The sequence below is a fragment of the Notechis scutatus genome, chromosome 1, assembly GCF_049901735.1.
Source record: "Notechis scutatus isolate UNSWTSFEM ecotype Mainland chromosome 1, rNotScu1.2, whole genome shotgun sequence".
Taxonomy (NCBI): domain Eukaryota; kingdom Metazoa; phylum Chordata; class Lepidosauria; order Squamata; family Elapidae; genus Notechis; species Notechis scutatus.
In genome coordinates, this window is record NC_142009.1 from 169,879,512 (window position 1) to 169,900,077 (window position 20,566).

The 20,566-nt window shown below is 34.8% G+C and overlaps 1 protein-coding gene across 4 annotated transcripts in view; it reads right to left on the reverse strand.

Moving 5' to 3' along the window:
* The window catches only part of PARD3B (par-3 family cell polarity regulator beta), a 926,621-nt gene that overhangs the window by 477,436 nt on the left and 428,619 nt on the right, over positions 1–20,566 (reverse strand). For all 4 annotated transcript variants that reach the window (XM_087949489.1, XM_087949488.1, XM_026673207.2 and 1 more), the window contains exon 13: positions 11,870–12,002. In XM_087949489.1, coding sequence (XP_087805615.1) covers positions 11,870–12,002 — 133 coding nt within the window. The remainder of the gene's footprint in view (positions 1–11,869; positions 12,003–20,566) is intronic.

The window sequence follows — 20,566 nt, forward strand, 5'->3', positions numbered from 1 at the left end:
GTTGAGAAAGTCCAGAAATATTTCACAAGAGTTATCCACTCCTCTACTTGTTGCAGAATACCTATGCCACCAGACTTGAAATTCTAGACCTAGAAAACCTAGAACTATGCCGCCTTCGGTCCGATCTAAGCATAGTATATAAAATTATACACTGCAATGTTCTACCTGTCAATTAATACTTCAGCTTCAACCATAACAATACAAGAGCACACAATAGATATAAACTCAAGGTAAACCGCACCAAACTTGATTGCAGGAAATACGACTTCAGTAACAGAGTGGTCAATGTCTGGAGTACTCTATCTGACTCTGTGGCTTGTTCCCCAAACCCCAAAAACTTTAACCTTAGACTGTCTACTATTGACCTCACCCTTTCCTAAGAGGTCTGTAGGGGGAGTGCATAAGCGCACCAATGTGCCTACCATCCCTGTCCTATTGCTTTTTTTATTTCTTTTATTTTTCTTATATGTATCAATTTCATGTATCCATAACTATGTTTATATAAATAAATAAATTAAATAAATATTTTTTTTTAAAAAAAAGTATTTGAAGATATGCCCACCATTCCAATGCTATACCTTGTTGGCTAAGTTCCTGTCTCTGCTTTAATCGACCTTCATCTGTTAAAATATCTCTATATGTGATTGCCTTTTCCTGATTGTAAAGATTCGGGTATGATATTACTTCTAAAGATGAAAGCCCACCTGGAGTTTCCATATAATTTTGCAATCTTATTTTATTCCAAATTAAAATTAAAGCTTTCCAAATTTTGTGCCTCAAAAAATATTGGAGGGTCATATTTTTACCAGGCCACAGATATACATGCCAGCCATGTTGTAAATCATGCCCTTCTAAAAGTAGGAGACTTTTGTTATCTAGATTTATCCAATCCTTAATCCATGTTAATCCCTTGGTAGTAGCATTGCCATTCTGGAAAACCTAATTCCCCCTCTTTCTTTTGCATTTTGAAGATGTTTCAATTTAATCCTGGTCTCTTACCCTGCCACACAAAATTTAACGTCATTTTATTCAAATCTTTAAAGAATTTTTTTTTTTCTAAGTTAATCGGTATATTTTAAAATAGAAATAAAATTTTGGGTAGTATATTCATTTTGATTGCTGAAATTCTGCCTATTAGTGATAGTTGAAGGTTATTCCAATTCTCTAGGTCTTTTTAAATTTGTTTCAATAAGTTCTCGTAATTATCTTCTTTGATCGTTGAGCAGCGTGCCGAGATGGTAATTCCTAAGTATTTCATGTTTTGGACTATTTGGATGTCTAGTATCTTAGCAAGATTTTCTTTTTGTTTGCTGGTCATGTTCTTAATTTTCGTTTTATCTTTATTTATTTTCAAACCAGCTACTTCTCCATATTCTTTGAGTTTTTCTAATAATTTCGGATCCATTTGTTCAGGATCTCCCAGAAAGAAAACTAAGTCATTGGCATATGCTTACAGTTTAAATTTTTCTTTTTTAATTTTCAATCCTTTTATCTGGGACTCTTGCTGAGTTATTCTTGTTAAGACCTCTAGTGTGTATATAAATAGTAATGGGGAGAGAGGGCAGCCTTGTCTCATGCCTTTCTGTATGTGGAAGTTACTTGTCAGTTCTACATTTATTATTATTTTTGCTTCTTCTTGTGTGTATATTGCTGTGATTATATTTAGGAAGTTTTTGCTGATATCCATATATTTTAATTGTTGTATTAAACAACAATTAAATCCAGTGGTTACCAGAGCCCGGAAAAAGAAAGAAGCTGATTTATCAAATGATTTAACTGCACAATTAAAAGAAGCTCTAAAACTTGATGATTGGTTCCTTGCTCACTCAAATAACTGTATGGTTAGAGATGGATTGGCATGGGTGGGGGCCAAATTATATGTGCCAGCAAAGCTGAGAAACCAAATATTACAGCAAGCTCATGACTCTAAAGCTGCTGGACATTTTGGATCCGTGAAGACCTTACACTTGGTTAAAAGGCAATTTTGGTGGCCTACTTTGAAAAAGGACATTGAGACTTATGTGGCTAGCTATCCTATCTGTGCCTCAGCCAAACGGCCTCCTGGTAAACCAGCAGGCTTACTACAAAATGTGGCTAGACCAACTGCTCCATGGAAGGAAATTTCTATGGATTTTATAGTGGAATTACCTGAAAGTGGGGGGAATACAGTTATTTGGGTAGTAACCAATTTGTTTTCCAAACAGGTACATTTCATACCTTGTCCGAAAATCCCATCTGTGAAAACGTTGGCTAAACTGTTTATTTTACATATCTACAGGTTACATGGGGTTCCTGAACGCATAATCTCAGACAGGGGTGTCCAGTTTACCTCAAACTTTTGGAAGGAGTTCCTGAAGTTATTGGGCTCCGCCCAGGGCTTAATCTCCATCCACCACCCACAAACCAATGGGGCTTGTGAAAGAACTAACTCGGTATTGGAACAGTATCTTCGATGTTATATAAATTATCAGCAAGATGATTGGGCTGACCTATTGCCATTCGCTGAGGTGGCATATAACAATTTGGTACATAGTAGTACTGGGTTTACTCCATTTAAAGTGACTAAAGGGAGAAGACTTTGTACCCATACCTGAGCTTCCACAGGAGAAACCTAATATTCAGTCATTAGATGAATGGATAACACAGCTCCAGCTTACCTGGCTGGTTACCCATAAAGCATTAGATGATGCTCATCAACCCCATAAAATTTTTGCAGACAAAAAGAGAACTCCACAAAAACCATATCAAATTGGTGACAAGGTCTTTTTATCCACCAGATATTTGCAGACCACACAAAAGTCAAAAAAGCTTGGACCTAAGTATGTTGGACCTTTCTCAACTGAACGAATTGTGAACCCTGTGGCAGTCCAACTGAAATTACCTAAAACCCTCCGACGGATCCACCCTGTTTTCCATGTTAGTTTATTAAAACCTGAACATACCTCCGACTTGAGACCAACTCAGGTCGATCCCCCCCGTGCCATTGGTAATTGAAGGTGAACAACATTTTGAAGTTAAAGAAATTTTGGATTCTCGAAAACAAAGGGGTCGACTCCAATATTTGATTGTTTGGAAACATTTCCCTCCTTCCCAGTCTGAATGGGTGAATGAGAAGGACGTTAGAGCTCCTAAGCTTATCAAGGCATTTCGTACTAAATATCCTGATAAATCCTAAAAAATAGTATTATGGTGTTACATGTATATTTTCTGTTACCTTCTATTTTTATCTTTTATAGGACTAACGCCTCTTTTGCAGGAGGGCCAAATGTCAGCCTTCAAGATTTTCTCTCTTTGCTTTGCATCTTTCGGCTATCATAAATAACGGGGGAGGAATATGGTTATGGGAAGTGAGCTGAAGGTGTTACAAAATAGAACTGTATAAGCTGTGCGCAACTCTTTACCAAAATATGTCAAGGTCAACGGACAGAGGCCTCATCACTACCTGGAGATGCCCACATGATGATATACACAACTTTTAATTGGATGAGCCAATTGAACTATTGGGGGTGGGAACATTGCCATCACTTTGTATATGTGATTTACACACCCATTTTCTCAGATTATTGGATGATTTCTGGAACTTTGGATGGAGGATCCTAATGAAATAAAATAAAATCAATTGGGAGTTGTTTAATTTTTTTTAAAATGACATCACTCCTTAAAGAGTTAAAAATGAGACTTAAAGAACAAAAAGAAGAAGCACAAGACGGAAGAGGATCTTTTGGCTTTGTATTTCAATTTTTAGAAATGGAGATTTTGAACTATGAAAAACAACAAGAAACGCTGGCAGAACTTAAGTACTGAAGCAATAACCAAAAAAAGAGTAATTTGAAAAGTAATCATAATATCAGGAAGAAGCAGAAGGGAGGATCACAGAAGGGAGAATCAGATAGAAAATGGAATAAAAAGGGGAGGGAGAAGAAGAGAGGGAAGAGGGAAAGGAAAAGAAGCTACAAAAGACAGAAGGAAAAATGTACAAGAATTAAAGGTATAAACCTATTTAAAAGACACAGAGACAATAGTTAAAATTTAAGGAGAGGATTCTGCAAAGGTGCATGGGATAGCATTGTTATATAATATGTTAGATGATTAAAGTGATAGAAAAAATTTCTATTGATGTGTAGTGGAATATTTGTTTGTAAGGAGAATAAGGCTCTCGATTTAAAAAGAACGTTTAAAAAAACTGAAAAGAAACATGGAAGATTTTTATTAGTTGACAAGATGAACTTGAATAAGAATAATAACTTTATTGACTACTGTTAATAACTATTGTTTGGTTTTTTATTTAAAGACAATAAAAGTAAAATATGAAATATATATGATTAAAGTGAAAGACAACTGATATTACTAGTAATGTTTGTTAAAAGAAATAGAAATGTAAAAGATTGTTATTAATATTAATGGCAGAGCTGTACTTGAATAGAATAATTATTCCATTTACCATTGTAAATGGTTTCATCCAGATGAAACCCAGCTTCCTAACTAATGATAGCCGTCCATTTACCCGAAGCCAAGCTGCACTAAAGGCCTCCATTAAAGTAACACAATGCTGCCAGCCAATCAAGATACAAAAAGAGCCAAAAAACAGACAGAAGATATCAGAAACACCCATCAAGCAGAACACAGCAAACTCCGAGACCAATAAACACAGACCAAGACTCCCAACCAATCAGGATGAAGAAAAAACCATTCTGGCACAGCAATAGGCTGCCCCAAATTTAAATCTGAAACCACTGTAAAAGTCTGACCCACAGACGGACACAATACAGAAGCCTGATGATGGCAGATGAGATTCTGCTGAAACGTTGCTACAACTTTAAAAGAACTACAATGACGTGGGAAAATACCCGAACCAAGCCGAACACCATATACACACACACACACACACACACACACACACACACACACACACACACAGACATATATACATATATACTTTTTTCTTTTAAGAATTTAGTGTGTATTTTAAAGGGAATGTACCAAGCAGAATTCAATTGAAAATAGGTGTTGTGTTATAAAATAGAGGTTAGAAAATGAATGTTGTAACTGTAAAGGTGCAACTTAAATTTTTAAATAAGATTTGAAAAAAGATACAAAGGTGTTACACTCCAGTCTAGTAATTACAGGGGAAAATTTGTTCTATGAGAAAAGATAATATGAAATTGTAAACAGGACAGACAAAAGTATAAAAACATTGATCAGAAAGATTTTAAAAATTAGAAAAAGATATTTAATTGAATTAAGAAAGGAATGAGATGATTTAAAATAAGGCTATAGGAAGTAAAGAAAGGGAAAAGCTATTGGAAAAATTGTGAAAATAGTTATAAGATATGGATTAGAATGTAGAAGATAAATATGTATTGAGTTTATGTCTGTATGGAGAAGTGATAACCTGGGGCCATGCTGTTCTCAAAAAAAAGATATTTTATTTGTATTTGTATGTTTTGTGAAAACTTAAATAAAACTTTTATCTAAAAAAAAGAGTAGATATGATTTGGATGTCAACGGAATTAATCTCAAATATACAAGAAGTAAATATTGAAACAAATACTTGGGCGGACCATAATGCAATATGGGTCAAATGGAAGGGACAAAAGAAAAGGTCAAGGTGGACTTTGAATAATTCAATTTTGAAGGAAAAAGAATTCATAAAAAATATGGGAAAAGATCTGTCTTTCATCTTTAAAGAAACTAATAAGGAGGAAACTTAATAACAAAATGTATGGGACACTATGAAGGCCTACATCAGAGGTCTGATAATAACTCATACAAGAAGAAGGAATATAAAAAAAAAGACAAGCATAACAGATCTTAGAAGAGGACTGCAAGAAACTGAAGAAAGAACTACAAAGATACCCACAACAAAAGAATCTTAAAAGATATAGTTAAGCATAAAATGGGGTTGATGGAAAAAGAACAGGCACAAAAAATTAGGAGAACTAAACATAACTTTTTTGAAAATGCAAATAAACCAGGCAGATGGTTAGCATACAAACTGAAAAAGGAGAGAGAATCGAAAAGGATAGCACAATTAATAGATGAAAATGGAATGATTTGCTATGGGAATGAAGAAAAGAAAGAAATAGTACAGAAGTATTATGAGAAATCATATGACCAAGAGAATATTGAAGAAGGAAAAGTAAAGCAACACTTGCAAGAAGCAGAATTACCTAAAATATCTGATGAAATTAAGATAATGTTAAAAGGAAAAATAACAATGATGGAACTGACAGAGGCGATAAATAGACAAAATTCTGGGAAAGCACCTGGCCCAGATGGGTTACCAGCAGAATTCTACAAGTCATTACAGGAATCTTTTAGCACTATAATGCTCAAAGTAATGAATGATGTTTTGACAAAAACTAAAGTACCTAATTCATGGACAGAGGCATATATTACTCTTATACCAAAAGAAGATACTGATCTACAACAGATAAAAAAATATAGACCAATATCCCTCCTGAACACAGATGATAAAATATTTGCCTCAATAATGGCAGAAAGACTAAAAAGATATTTGAATTACTTTATACATACAGATCAAAATGGATTTTTGCCTAAGAGGCAAATAAAAGACAAGGTGAGGATAATATTGAATACACTGGAATACTATGAAGCACATCCAGAGAAGCAAATGGCCTTGGTTTTTTTAGATGCATAGAAAGCTTTTGATAATGTAAATTGGCAGTTTATGTTGCTTCAAATTGAAGGGATGGACTTTGGAGAAAGATTATAAAAACAATTGAGGCAGTATATTACAAATAATCAGCAAAAGTAATGATAGAGATTTGACAGATATCAATATTAAAAAAGGAACTAGGCAAGGATGTCCACTGTCACCATTGTTATTTGTATTAACTTTGGAAGTATTAAACAGAAACATTAGGAAAAAGAAAAAAATAAAGGGAATTAAAATAGAAAAGGAGTATAAATTACAGACATTTGGAGATGATCTAGTTTTTATATTAGAAGAACCATTGGAAACAGGTTCTAAGATGATAGAAAGGATAAAAGAATATGGGCAGGTAGCAGGACTGAAAATAAATAAAGAAAAAACTAAGATTTTAGTGAAGAACATAACAGAAAAACAAAGAAAAGTATTGATGGACAGACTGAATATCCAGATCACAAAAAAAGTGAAATACTTGGGGATACAATTGGCAGCGAGATGTGAAACACTCAAGGAGGATAATTACTATAGACTAAAACAACAGATTGCAACAGATTTGGAAAAAAGGAAAAACTTACAGTTATCTCTAACAGGGAGAATATCGACAATTAAAATGAATATATTACCAAGAATATTATATTTGTTCAGACGATTCCAATAAAATTAGGGAAAGAATAATTTTGAGGATTTAAATAAAATGATGTTGAAATATATATTGCAGGAAAAAAAGACAAGAATTAAGTTAAAACTGTTATAGGACACTAGAATGAGAGGAAGTTTTGGATTATTAAATTGGGAACTATATTATCAGGCAGTAATATTGATGTAGATGAAAGAATGGATTGTTTTCATAAATACTAGACTGTTAACATTGGAAGATCATGATCTGCAATTGGGGTGGCATGCATTTTTATGGTATAAGGAAAGTAAGGTCCATGAATATTTCCAGAGACATTATATCTGAGATGCTTTATTATCAACATGGAAGAAAATAAAGGAAAAAACGTTATTTGAAAATACCAGTCTGGTTATCGACAATAGAGGCATTTGCATATCTAAATGTTTTTAAAATGGAACATATTGTAAGATATAATGAAATTTTAAACAAAAAGGGTGAACTCAAAATAAAGCAAGAATTAGATGAACAAGGGATGAACAGGAATTGGTATTCATATATGCAAATACATTCTAGATATGAAAAAGAAAGTAAGATAGATGGGTTTTATAAAGAATTGACTGAATTAGATAAAATCTTAACAGGTACTGAAGAGAAAATGATTTAAAAAAACTATATGATTATTTATTAGGAATGAAATTAGAAGAAGAACAAGTCAAAGAAAAGATTGCTTGGGGGGAAAATTTGGATATGGGATAGATTTGGATGTGGCAGAAATTATGGACTAGAAACTATAAATTAACGATGTCTATAAAGAGAATTTGTATAAGATGTTTTACAGTGGCATCTACTCCCAGAAAAAATAGCAAAGATGTTTAAGGATAATTCGGCAAAATGTTGGAAATGTCATCAGATACCTGGATCATATTACCATATGTGGTGGACATGTGCAGAAGCTAAAATATACTGGACTAAAATACACACATGGTTGGAAAAAATGATAAAACAATATATAGATTTAAAACCAGAGATATTTTTATTAGGAATTTTGCCTGAAGGTTATAGTAAATAAATAACATATTTGATTATTAATGTAATAACAGCAGCTAGAATTATATTTGCACAAAATTGGAAAAATGAGAAAATTCCGACGGAGGAGGAAATGATTAGGAAAATAATGGAATGTGCAGAAATGAGTAGATTAACATTAGCAATTAGAGAGCAAGAAGAAAAGAGTATTCTAAGATCTGGGATTTATTTTATGAATGGCTAGATAGAAAAGTAAGAAATTGAAGTATATTGTAATAGTAATGATATATTATAATTGACTATTTTGAACAAGTTATAATATGAATACAATTTAGTAAGAGTTGAGATTGTGTTTTTAAAGATAGACTGGAATTGAAATTAAAACTTTAATGATAGTATAATGATACAATATGATATAAAATGTTGATTAGAGTATAATATGAATGTAAATTTAAGAGGAAAGGATTATAAGTATTGTGCACACAACATATGTACCAAACCGACACACTGTACAATTGAAAGAAGGTTTTATTTGTTATCTTGTTTGTTATAAAAAATAAATAAAAAATAAAAAAACCATTGTGAAGATTTTATAATCAGCGTTTAGAAGAGATATTGGCCTATAGTTTGAATTTGTGTCTGGTCCGTGCCCTCTTTTTTTATCAGTACTATATTGGCTTCTATCCAGGATTTTGGTATTTTCTCTTCATAAAACACTACTTTGAAACCATCTAATAGATGTTGGGTCAAGGTATGCTGATGTTCTATATACAGTTCTGCTGGTATGACATCAGGATAGGATGCTTTATTATTTTTTTGTTTTGTCGATTGCCTTTACAACTTCTGCCAGATTGATTTCCCCATTGAGCATTGATTTTATTGTTTCTGGAATCTTTGGGAATTCGGCTTTTCTTAAATATGCTCTGAACTTTTCTTCTGAATAACTTTCATTTCCTCTGAGCAATTTCCTTTTTGGAGTTTTCATCATAATATATCTTCCCTTCTTCATTTTGTAATGTGTTAATACGTTGTTTTTCTCTATGGCTTCTTAACTTTTGTGCCAGCCAACGTCCAGGTTTGTTGGCATTTTCTAAATAATTTTGTTTGGCTAGTTTCAGTTGTTGTGCTAGCCTCTCTGTCTCTAGAATATGTCATTTGTGTTTGAGTAGATCTAATTTATTATTATTTTTATTAATTTACTTTTATTGTTAGGTTCTTTCTGATGTAATGCCTCAATTTGTTTATGATCTTGTTCTAATTTTTTTCCTGGTGATGTTTTTTTTGCCTTATTTCTTTTAGCTGTATAGGAAATTGTCACACCTCACATATATGCTTTGGCAGCGTCCCAGACAATCTGGGATATATTATCTTGTTTATTCAATTTAAAAAAGAGATCCATTTCTTTTTCCATCATTAGGTTGAAATCTTTTTCTTTGAGAATTGCCTGTTGAAAAGTCCATCTTGGTGCGGCATTGTGTCCTTTCCACTGTAAACTTATAGGGTTATGGTCAGCCCAGGTATTAGTCTCAATATTCACTTTTTGTATTTCAGAATCTAATTCTTTCGATAGCCACTAGCTTTATGATGATTAGAATAAAATGTATAATAATTTTCCTCATTGTTTCTTTCTCTCCAAGCATCTATCAAATTTAAATCTCTAGTTGTATTAAAAAATGTTTTGGGAGTATTCTTTTGTTTCCTTTTCTTGTATTATTATGTTTATGGTGTCTTGTTATATCTACGATTGCACTGAAGTCCCCGACTATAAATAACCCATCACATTCTATGTCGCTAATTATGTTATAGAGATTTTTATAAAAAAAAGTTCTTGGGCTCCATTTGGTACATATACCATAGTAATAATTATATTTTTGTGGTTTAGTTTAACCTCTACTATCAAGATTCTCCCTTCTTTATCTTTGTAAATTTGTTTTGCCATAATCTTATTTGTCACATAAAGGACCAGACCTCTTTTTTTTTTTGCTGGTCTAATGATACGTACAAATTGCCTATCTTAGGTTGTTATAATAAGTATTTTTGATTGTCTCTTATATGAACTTCTTGCAGCGCAATTATAGCAATCTTTAATTTTTGGAGTTTAGTAAATATTTTCGGGTGTTTTATTGGTGAATTTAATCCATTGATGTTTGTTGACCAAATCCTGTATTCTTCACCCATTTTCTTAATTGTGCCTTGTTCTAGATTCCTTTGGTTCTTCATATCTTCCTCCATAATATTCTAACTTATCTTTCTTCTCTTGACTTTTTCCATTTCTTGTGGTCTTTCTTTTTCTTCAATTGCTTGTCCTGAATCTCTTCCTTCCATTGTGTCACTTTCTTCTCCGTGATCTCCTGAATCTTCTTCAGTATCACAATGTTGCTTGTAAAATTCTTCGGCTTTTTCCACAGTGTCAAGCTTGTATCTTTTGTCCTTCCATGTTACCATTATACCATCTGGTGTTAGCCATCCGAAATTAACACTATTTTTATTTAATCTCATAATCAGGAACTGGAACTTTCTTCTTAAATCTCACATTCTTTTAGGAATCTGTTTTATGACGATTCTTTGTTTTCCTCTGTACTCAAGTTGATTGTAACTACTTAAGGATGACTGGCTCCAAGCTAACAAAAATATTTGCTTACTCAAAGATGGTCTAGCCTAGGTAGAAAACAAACTTTATGTCCCTACCAGCCAGAGGATGGATCTCATGAAACAATGCCACGACTCAGAAATAGCTGGACACTTTGGGTTTGTAAAAACCCTGCACCTCATCAAAAGACAATTTTGGTGGCCATCTCTCAAAAAGGATATTGAAAACTATGTTGCTAGTTGCCCCATCTGCGCTGCTGCAAGAAGAAGACAAGGAAAATCTCCTGGACTTTTACAAACAGTGGCAGAACCTTCAGCAAGGGAAGACTAGAGCATATACCCTTCCCCATCCATTCCTTTCCAATTTTTAATTTTCCATTGTTTATGTAATGGAATTTTCAATTTTAGATTTTGGTCTTTAAATTTATATACAAGAACTTGTTATTTTTAATCATTTAAAATTAATATATTTTAACATCCCAGAAAAATAGAATGCTAACCTACAACATCACTATATGAATATTAAAATGTCCAAACTGTCTTTAGTAAAAAAAAAGTTAATGTGATTTTTATTGTTCAAAACAGCTAATATATGCAGGATATTATTTAAAATACATCAATATGACAACAAAAAATTATATTCCACATCTGAACTTCTTATCTAAGTTTAGAAACAATGGAGTTATTTAAGATTGATAGAAAATAAATACTGAAATTATAATTTATATTTCTAAGTTTGTTTTATAGCACCAAGTTGGAAACCATTTAAAGCTGGAATTTATGCTAATAAACCAATTCATCAAGTCAGTCAGCTCTTCCACCATTCATGAAATCTTAGATAGTTTGCAATCTATACTTTAGCTAGTTATTTTCTAAGTTGTTATGAGTTTCTGAAAATAATACAGTGACCCACCTCCCCAAAAAACATTAAAACGCAGAAGCCAAGCCCAATGCATAGTGCTTACCTCTTAACTTCTCCGGTGGGCAATATGTAACAAAACACTGTACAGCAGCATCACTTTGCTTAGGAGTGCTTGTGAAATTAATATTTCCTTCAACCTCTGCTTTTGGAAATAATATATCAGGTTCTTTGCATTCCTAGAACAAAATAAATTTCATTTATTACAGTAATATAACACTGGAATGTTTTACCACAACCCTCCAGAAGTTGTTGACCCATAACTCTAAAATACTCTTATCACTCTACACTGGCTGGAACTTCTGTGAGCTATAAATCCCTAGTGTCAGATGTAAAACAATGCATTTGGTAGTTGACAGTGAAACACCAAGGTATACAACATAATAAATCTGGCAGTCTTTAAGGTAATAATGCAACACTTTATCAATTTCTTAGAAACCACCCAATCTATTGTTTTCAAAATGTTTATTGTATGTTGTGAACACTCAGACCTGAATATAGACAGACCTTCATTTATCATTCATAAGTCTTTTTTCTCAAAACAACAACCCCACAATCCACTTGCCTGTTGAAAAAGCATCTTTGAGATGTTTAAAATAGTTATTAATAATTTTAAAAGGAAATTGCAACTGGAACTAATTCTTGTGATTTGATCACTAAGACTGGAATGGGCAATGTGCTTGTGTTAAAGAGCCATACCTCATGCAGATGATACTAAGGACTGTCTGAGATGTGGCCAATATCATTATGTCACTAGAATGGGTGGAGCCCAGAATTTTGGCTTTTGGGGGAAGATGTTGGATAGTTAAGGTGTCTTTTCCAAATTGATAAAAATGACTATTTGTTCTTTTTCTGAGAGTTATTGGTAATCCTGGTGAATATATTTGTGTATTCGTTTAGTCTGCCATCATTTGTTTCAGTATGCTCTAACACTTAATTGACTATCAGCTGTCTCTAATGGCAAATCTGATTGGCAAGTCATAGCTATTATAAGTAATTTTTAAAAAGGACACAAAAGAGATAAAAGGAGCAGCATCCATGAGAGACAATGGCAGAAAACATTCCAACAGTTCTTTTGAGAGGAGGTTATTTTTATTGGAGGAGGGATAAAAAAACCTACTGAATATTTAGCAAAGTCCTATATTATATGAGAGGCAAAATACATGTAATGCATTTTCTGACCACAATTGGCTTCCCATTATTACTCCATCTGTGAAGGCAGCTTGTAGTCTTGTTAAGACAAGAAAAACTTTGCCAATGGTAATTTTTTGACAGCCAGCTGGTTCCCTTCTCTCAGTGGCTGCCACATATGTGCTGTAATGAATGCACACCAGAATGGTTTTAGAAACAAATGGCATACCCCTAAATCATATGCCAATGTATCTGGCTTTATAAAGTTTTTATTTTTCACATCAATAACCATTCCAAATTTCTTCTGACATTTCTGTTGTAAAAATAAACAACTTACTAAAATGAATTAAAATACAGATTAGCTGTTCTTAATTTTTACAGATTAGCTATAAAATCCTATTTTCACAACAATTAAAAGCATATTTCCTTGTTTTAAAACTATTTGCAAAGCATTGACACGTTGGGCTTTGTTTCGCAGAATTGAAATCACAGGACATGTTTCTAGCGTTCAAGATACAATAGTTGGTTAAAACTATCATTAAAATTAGGCTATCTAGAGACCACTGAAATTAATTAGGTAAGTTATTATAGTCATCTCCTAACTTAAGGTTCTTCATTATTCTTCAGGTTGTGGAACCAATTGTGTGCCTTGGTATGTAAAGTTCACATCTTCACCTCTCTTTTGGACTATCTACTCTCAAGGAAGATAAGGACATCAGGGGAAAAAGTTAAAAATAAACTTTAGTCTTAAGAGGAATATACAGTATATATTTGCTATCCCAACAGTGCATTTTGAAAAAGCATAAAAACAAACCAAGACTCCAGGTTCACATTTAAAGTAAGTCTTATAAACCATTCATTGTCAAGAATCTATTCATCTAAAAACATTAATAAGTCAAAAAATAATCTGGATGCCACATTTTGGGCGTGTCTATCTATTCTGGAAACTTCCTCACAATATCAATATATGTTTAAGGAGTAGAAAAAGAAGAAAACCCAATGTTTCCTTTACATCTGTCTACATTGGTAGTTTTTTTAGTTTTTTTTTTATCACGAAGACTAATTTTCCTTCTTTCACTATAAGTGAGAAGGCCAGTGTCATAAGGGTCTCCTGGGTTCATTGGAATTGATCTAATGGACAGCATACAATATCTTGCTGTGACTTTTTCTTCTTTTTATTACCATGATAATGCAAATTGGTACTTTCATTTGCTGGCATGTAAAGCAATGTAGACAGTATTTCATTTCCACAGTTTTACAGCAGCTAAACAAATCAGTTTCTTTCCCCCTTCTTTCCTACTTCCCTCAGGCCATTCTGAGAAGTGATGGTAATGGAGAAGTAGCAATAAAAGAACAAAATAAAAGCTTGAATTATAAGTGCCTGTCCAAGCATTTCAAAGTTAAACATCTCTCTACAAGTTATACATGCAGCCTTCAGTGGTAGCAAATGTGTGCCTTGTTATATATCTACCGTGTTTCTCACATAATAAGGCCGGGCCTTATTTTTTTTTGAGCGCCGAAAAAACGGCTAGGCCGTCTTTTCGGGGGGTGACTTAATTCCCCCCCTTGCATCCTCGCCACCAGCCGCTCCTAACGGGCAATCATGGCGAAGCGCGGAGAGCTCCCTACTCCCACCAAACACCTTTGCTGCAGACACCTTTGGCACCCGCCGCTGTTGCTTTCCCTTCTGCCCATTCCGCTGCCACGTTTGGAGTTGCCGCTTCCGTGTTTGGAGTGCCGCCGCCATTTGGAGCTCCAAACGCGGAAGTGGCAGCTCCAAACATGACGGCGGGCGATCTTTTTATTTTGGTCCATGCGAAGTTCAGAGCGAGCAAGAGAGGGAGACTGCGATGCCTCCATCCGAGATGGCAACCTCACTAGTGGATCACAACGTGGCTGGAAGCCCGAATCGGTGGGATACGATGGCAATCTTTTTGGAGCGAGAGGAAAGGGAGAGAAGAGTTGCGAGGCGTAATTTGCAGGAGGAAGTGGGTGTACCCCACAGCAGGGAGCCCAAGGAAGAAGGGCCGGTAGGCAACGGAGAGCGTCCCGTAGCTCCGGAAGCAGCCTAGAGACGCGCCCAGGAAGAGGGGCAGATGCTGCCTTGTAGTCCCCAAACCAACTGCGTGCGCCGCCTTTAGTTATGTGCGCTCCGCTCTCTGGGCATCTCCGTGTGATCGTGACCCTGTCCTTTCCACCTGGCGCCCTTGCTGCTTTCTGGCTCTTTAGCGACTGGCTTCGCGTTTGGAGCACGTTCGCGTTTGGAGTTGGTTTGGGGACTACAAGGCACAAGATATCAATGCCACATTCTGGACACTGTAGTAACAACCCAGAAGATCAGCAAAATGTAGGGCTCTCCTCCACTCCTATTCAACATCTACATGAAGCTGTTGGGTGAGATCATCTGTCACATGGACTGAGATATCACCAACATGCTGCTGATGTCTCATCCTGTGGTGAGTTAAGCAATGCTGTGACCTCTCACAGTGCCTGGAGGCTGTTAGGGGAGCAATGGGTTAAAACTGAACCCTGGCATTGGGTTTGAGGTTCTTTGAGAATTGCCACCTTGGATGGGATAGCACTGCCCCAAACAGACCCAGTGCTTAATCTGGGTGTTCTCCTGGACTTGCAATTCCTGTTCTTTGAGCAGGTGGCAGTCATAGCCAAGAGGGCCTTTATGCTCCCGTTTTGGGCCTAGTAAGCCTCCCTGCAGCCTCCTGGGAGCAAAAACTGGCCACGGGGGCCTGCGCCACACCTCCTGTCCTGTTTTTGCTCCCAGGAGGCTTCAGGGAGGCCTACTAGGCCCAAAATGGGGCATGGGGAGGTGCAGCACATCCCTCTGCTCCCTCTTTTTGCTCCCAGTCTTCAGGGAGGCCCACTAGGCCCAAAATGGGGCACGGGGGGGTCACACATGCATGCACAGGGGGCAGGGGGAGTGTGGGGGGGTCACACACGCATTGCATTATAGGTGCAGGCATGCCACAACAAAAAGATTAGTCATCACTGCCCTATCACCTCCCATCTTGACTATTGGAATGTGCTCAAATGGGACTGTCCTTGAAAAGCATCCGGCAGCTCCAGTTAGTGCAAAATGCAGTGCCTGCATGGTTTTGTGCAGAACTCAATGGAAATATGTGTGACCTCTCCTGCAGGAGCTTCATTGGTTCCAATTTGCTTCCAGGTGCAATTCAAGGTGCTGGTTGTCACCTTTAAAACCCTTGGGACCAGGTTATCTGAGGGACCATCTCTTGCTGTTCACATCCACCCGACCCACTAGAGTGGGGAGGCAAGAAATGTTGCAGGACCTGTCCCCTAAGGAGATACATCTGGCAGAAACCAGAAGAGCCTTCTCTGTTGTGGCTCCCTCCCTCTGGAACATCATCCCTCTGGAAATTAGACTGGCCCCCACTCTGACATTATTTGGGAAGGCCCTGAATATATGGTTCTGCCAGCGGGCCTGGGGAACTCAGAGCTAGATGGAGCCCGTTAAATGGCTGATATGAGAGTGTGTTGTCACTGGAGTGGAGTAGGGGATTATTATTTTATTTTTATTTCTTCTATATTGTGTTTTTTTTATTTCCTGCAAGCCACTTTGAGTTGCCATGAGTGAGGGGCAATATAAATTTTCCAAATAAATAAATAAAATAAATAAAGAGTTAGTGGTGTGGACTGTTTTTCTTCCTTTCGACATCCAAAATATATCCAGGGAGAAAATTTTTATTTAGTTCATTGAAGCAACTAGTATTTATGTATTACAGATTTCTCTATATGTGCATTTAGAAGAATTTACAATACCAAGAGAAGAGGACAAAAAAGGTGGCTACCAAATTTTTCGTAAACATATTCTTGGTAGAAAATTGGTGTCTAGGTTCCCATGTTATTGATTAGATACACCATCAGACCACCCCCAGATACTGTCTGCTACGCTGTGGTCTAAAATATTTTTGGCAGAGATTCCACTGTCTACATATATGATCAAGTCCCTGGTAAGATCGGCTATAAAGCCATTGCTACTTATTACTAATTATACTCCCTGTCCCTTAAGAAAAGTATTAAAAAGATAGTAAATATTCCCAGAAAGTTTGAACCTCATTGTAGATCTAGAATACTAGATCATCTCCCAGCTACATACTATTCATCTGCCAGCTTCCTGTTGTGGTTCTTGGCATGCTGAAAGGATGTAGAAATCTGATTCCTTCTTTTGTCCTGCAACATGTCTGCTATTCTGAAGATCTCCAGGACTGTTTTTGTTCCTTTTTATGGGTTTGTTCTTATCAGTAGTTATAATTGCTATTCATTTTTTATTTCTTTTTAAATCGTATTTATTTTTCAGATAAGAATTCTGTTGCTCTAGTTTAGGTATGTTGCTTTCTTTTCTTTAATCATGTACACATGATTATTTATGTAAATAATCTGTTAAAATGCTCATTCAGATAATTCCATTGTCTTTTTTTTGTCTTTTTTTTAAATTAAATTTTATTGGTTTTTAAAAACAAACATAAACAAACAAAACATAAAAATATCAAGCTATTTTCCATAGGTGTACATACAGTGTGCCAGTTGGTTTACAAATTGTTTTGTGCTTCCATTTCGTAGTCTTCAATTACAATTACATTACATATAATCTCATATTGTCAATCAAAAATTAAATACCTTAGTATCATTATTAATCAATCATTTGACTATACTTTTATTCATTCATGTTTTACAAGATAACCATAATTTACTTAGTTTATTTTATAACAGTTCATATTATCATCCCAAATCTATCGTAAAATCATTTTGTAGATATAATAAGAAAGAAGTACATCTTTATATATTTATTATTTTCTAAAAGTCTACATATTTCATTACTGTACTTTATTGTCTAACCATTGATAGAAAAGATCCCAAATTTTATAAAATTGTTTATCCTCTTGTTCTCTAATTTCAAATGTCAATCTACTCATTTCAGCACATTCCAATATTTTCTTAATGATTTCCTCCTGCGATGGTATTTTCTCATTTTTCCAGTTTTTAGCAAATACAATCCTAGCCGCTGTTAATACATTTACAATCAGGTATTTCAAGTCTTTACTATATATTTCAGGTAAAATTCCCAATAAAAATATCTCTGGTTTCAAGTCTATATGTTTTTTGGTCATTTTTTCCAACCACATATGGATTTTAGTTCTGTATTTTTTAGCAACCACACAAGTCCACCACATATGGTAATATGAGCCAGGTGTCTGATGACATTTCCAACATTTTTCAGATTTATTCTTGAACATTCTTGCTATTCTTGTCAGGGGGAAATGCCACCTGTAAAACATCTTATACAAATTTTCTTTATATGCTGTTGACATTGTCATTTTATAATTTTGAGACCACAAGTTTTGCAATTTCTCTAAATCAATCCCATGTCCAAAATTCTTCCCCCGAGCAATCATAGTTTCTTTAACTTGTTCTTCTTCTAGTTTAATTTCTAATAAATATCCATACAATTTTTTAATCACCTTTTCATCAGTACCTATCATACTTTGATGTGGGTTAAGGAATGGATTTCACTAAGAAATAACTAGTTTATTGACACTTGAAGGACATGACTTGTTGTTTGGGGTGGCATGCCTTCCTATGGTACAAGCGATCTAAAACACGTGGTTATTTTAGAAGACATTATATATGAGAAGCTTTGTTATTAAATTGGGAGAAGATTAAAAGGCAACATTATTTAAAAATTCCAGTCTGGCTATCAACTATAGAAGCATTTTCATATCCAGTAATATATAAAATGGAACAAACAGTTAGATATGGCGAAATATTGAATGAAAAGGGTGAACTCAAATCTATGCAAAAACTGGAAGAACAAGGTATAAGGATGAATTGGTTTTCATATGTGCAAATACACTCTAGATATGATAAAGATCTCAAAATAGAAGGTTTTTATGATAAATTGACTGACTTAGACAAAATTTTAACAGGTACTGATGAAAAGGTGATTAAAAAATTATACGGATATTTACTAGAGGTTAAATTAGAAAAGGAATAAGTTAAAGGAACAATGATTGCATGGGGGAAAATTTTTGGATATGGGATTGATTTAGAGAAATGGCAAAAATTGTGGTCTCAAAATTATAAAATGATAATGTCAACAGCATATAAAGAAAATTTGTATAAGATGTATTAAAGGTGGCATTTACCCCCAATGAGAATAGCAAGAATGTTTAAGAATAAATCCGAAAAGTGTTGGAAATGTCATCAGATACCAGGTTCATTTTACCATATGTGGTGGACATACATAGAGGCGAAAAGATATTGGACTACAATCCACATATGGTTGGAAACATAAAAACATCAAGCCATCTTCCATATATGTACATACAGTGTGTCGGTTGGTTTACAAATTGTTTTGTGCTTCCACTTCGTAGTCTTCAATTACAATTACATTGTATATATTCTCATATTGTCAATTAAATATTAAGTACATTAATATCATTGTTAATCATTTGACTATACTACCGTGTTTCTCATATAATAAGGCTGGGTCTTATTTTTTTTTGAGCCCCGAAAAAATGGCTAGGCCGTCTTTTCAGGGGTGACTTAATTCCCCTCCCCCCTTGCATCTTCGGGTGGGCGGGCGGCGATGGCTTGGATGTTGACCTCGGCGTTGGTGGGGCACTTCGTATCAGGGTCAACGCAGGCAGCACCATATCCGGGTGTGCAACAAAAGTACTTCCTAATGGCAAGCCCCCCCACCATTCCCCCCATTTTGCATGTTTTAATATAGGCCTTAATTTGGGGGGAGGGGCTTAATTTCATTTCATGCCTATAAAACATGCTGGGACTTCCTATTGGGGGAGGCCGTATTGTTGGAGAAACAGGGTATTATTCATGTTTTACGAGATAATCCATATTTTACTTAATTTGTTTTATGACAGTTCATATTATCATCTCAAATCTATCCTACAATCATTTTGTAGATATAATTTAAAAAAAATACATCTTTATATATTCATTATTTTCTAAAAATCTACATATTTCATTACTATGTTTTATTGTCTAACCATTGATAGAATAAATCCCAAATTTTATAAAATTGTTTATCATCTTGTTCTCTGATTTCAAATGTCAATCTACTCATTTCAGCACATTCCAATATTTTCTTAATAATTTCCTCCTGCAATGGTATTTTCTCATTTTTCCAGTTTTTGGCAAATACAATCCTAGCTGCTGTTAATACATTTACAATCAGATATTTCACTTCTTTACTATATGTTTCAGGTAAAATTCCCAGTAAAAATATCTCTGGTTTCAAGTCTGTATGCTTTTTTGTCATTTTTTCCTACCATGTGTGGATTTTAGTCCAATATTTTTTGGCATCCGCACAAGTCCACCACATATGGTAATATGAGCCAGGTACCTGATGACATTTCCAACATTTTTCAGATTTGTTCTTGAACATTCTTGCTATTTTTGTTGGGGGAAAATGCCACCTGTAAAATATCTCATACAAATTTTCTTTATATGCTGTTGACATTGTCATTTTATAATTTTGAGACCACAATTTTTGCCTTTTCTCTACATCAATCCTATATCCAAAATTCTTCCCCCAAGCAATCATTGTTTCTTTAAC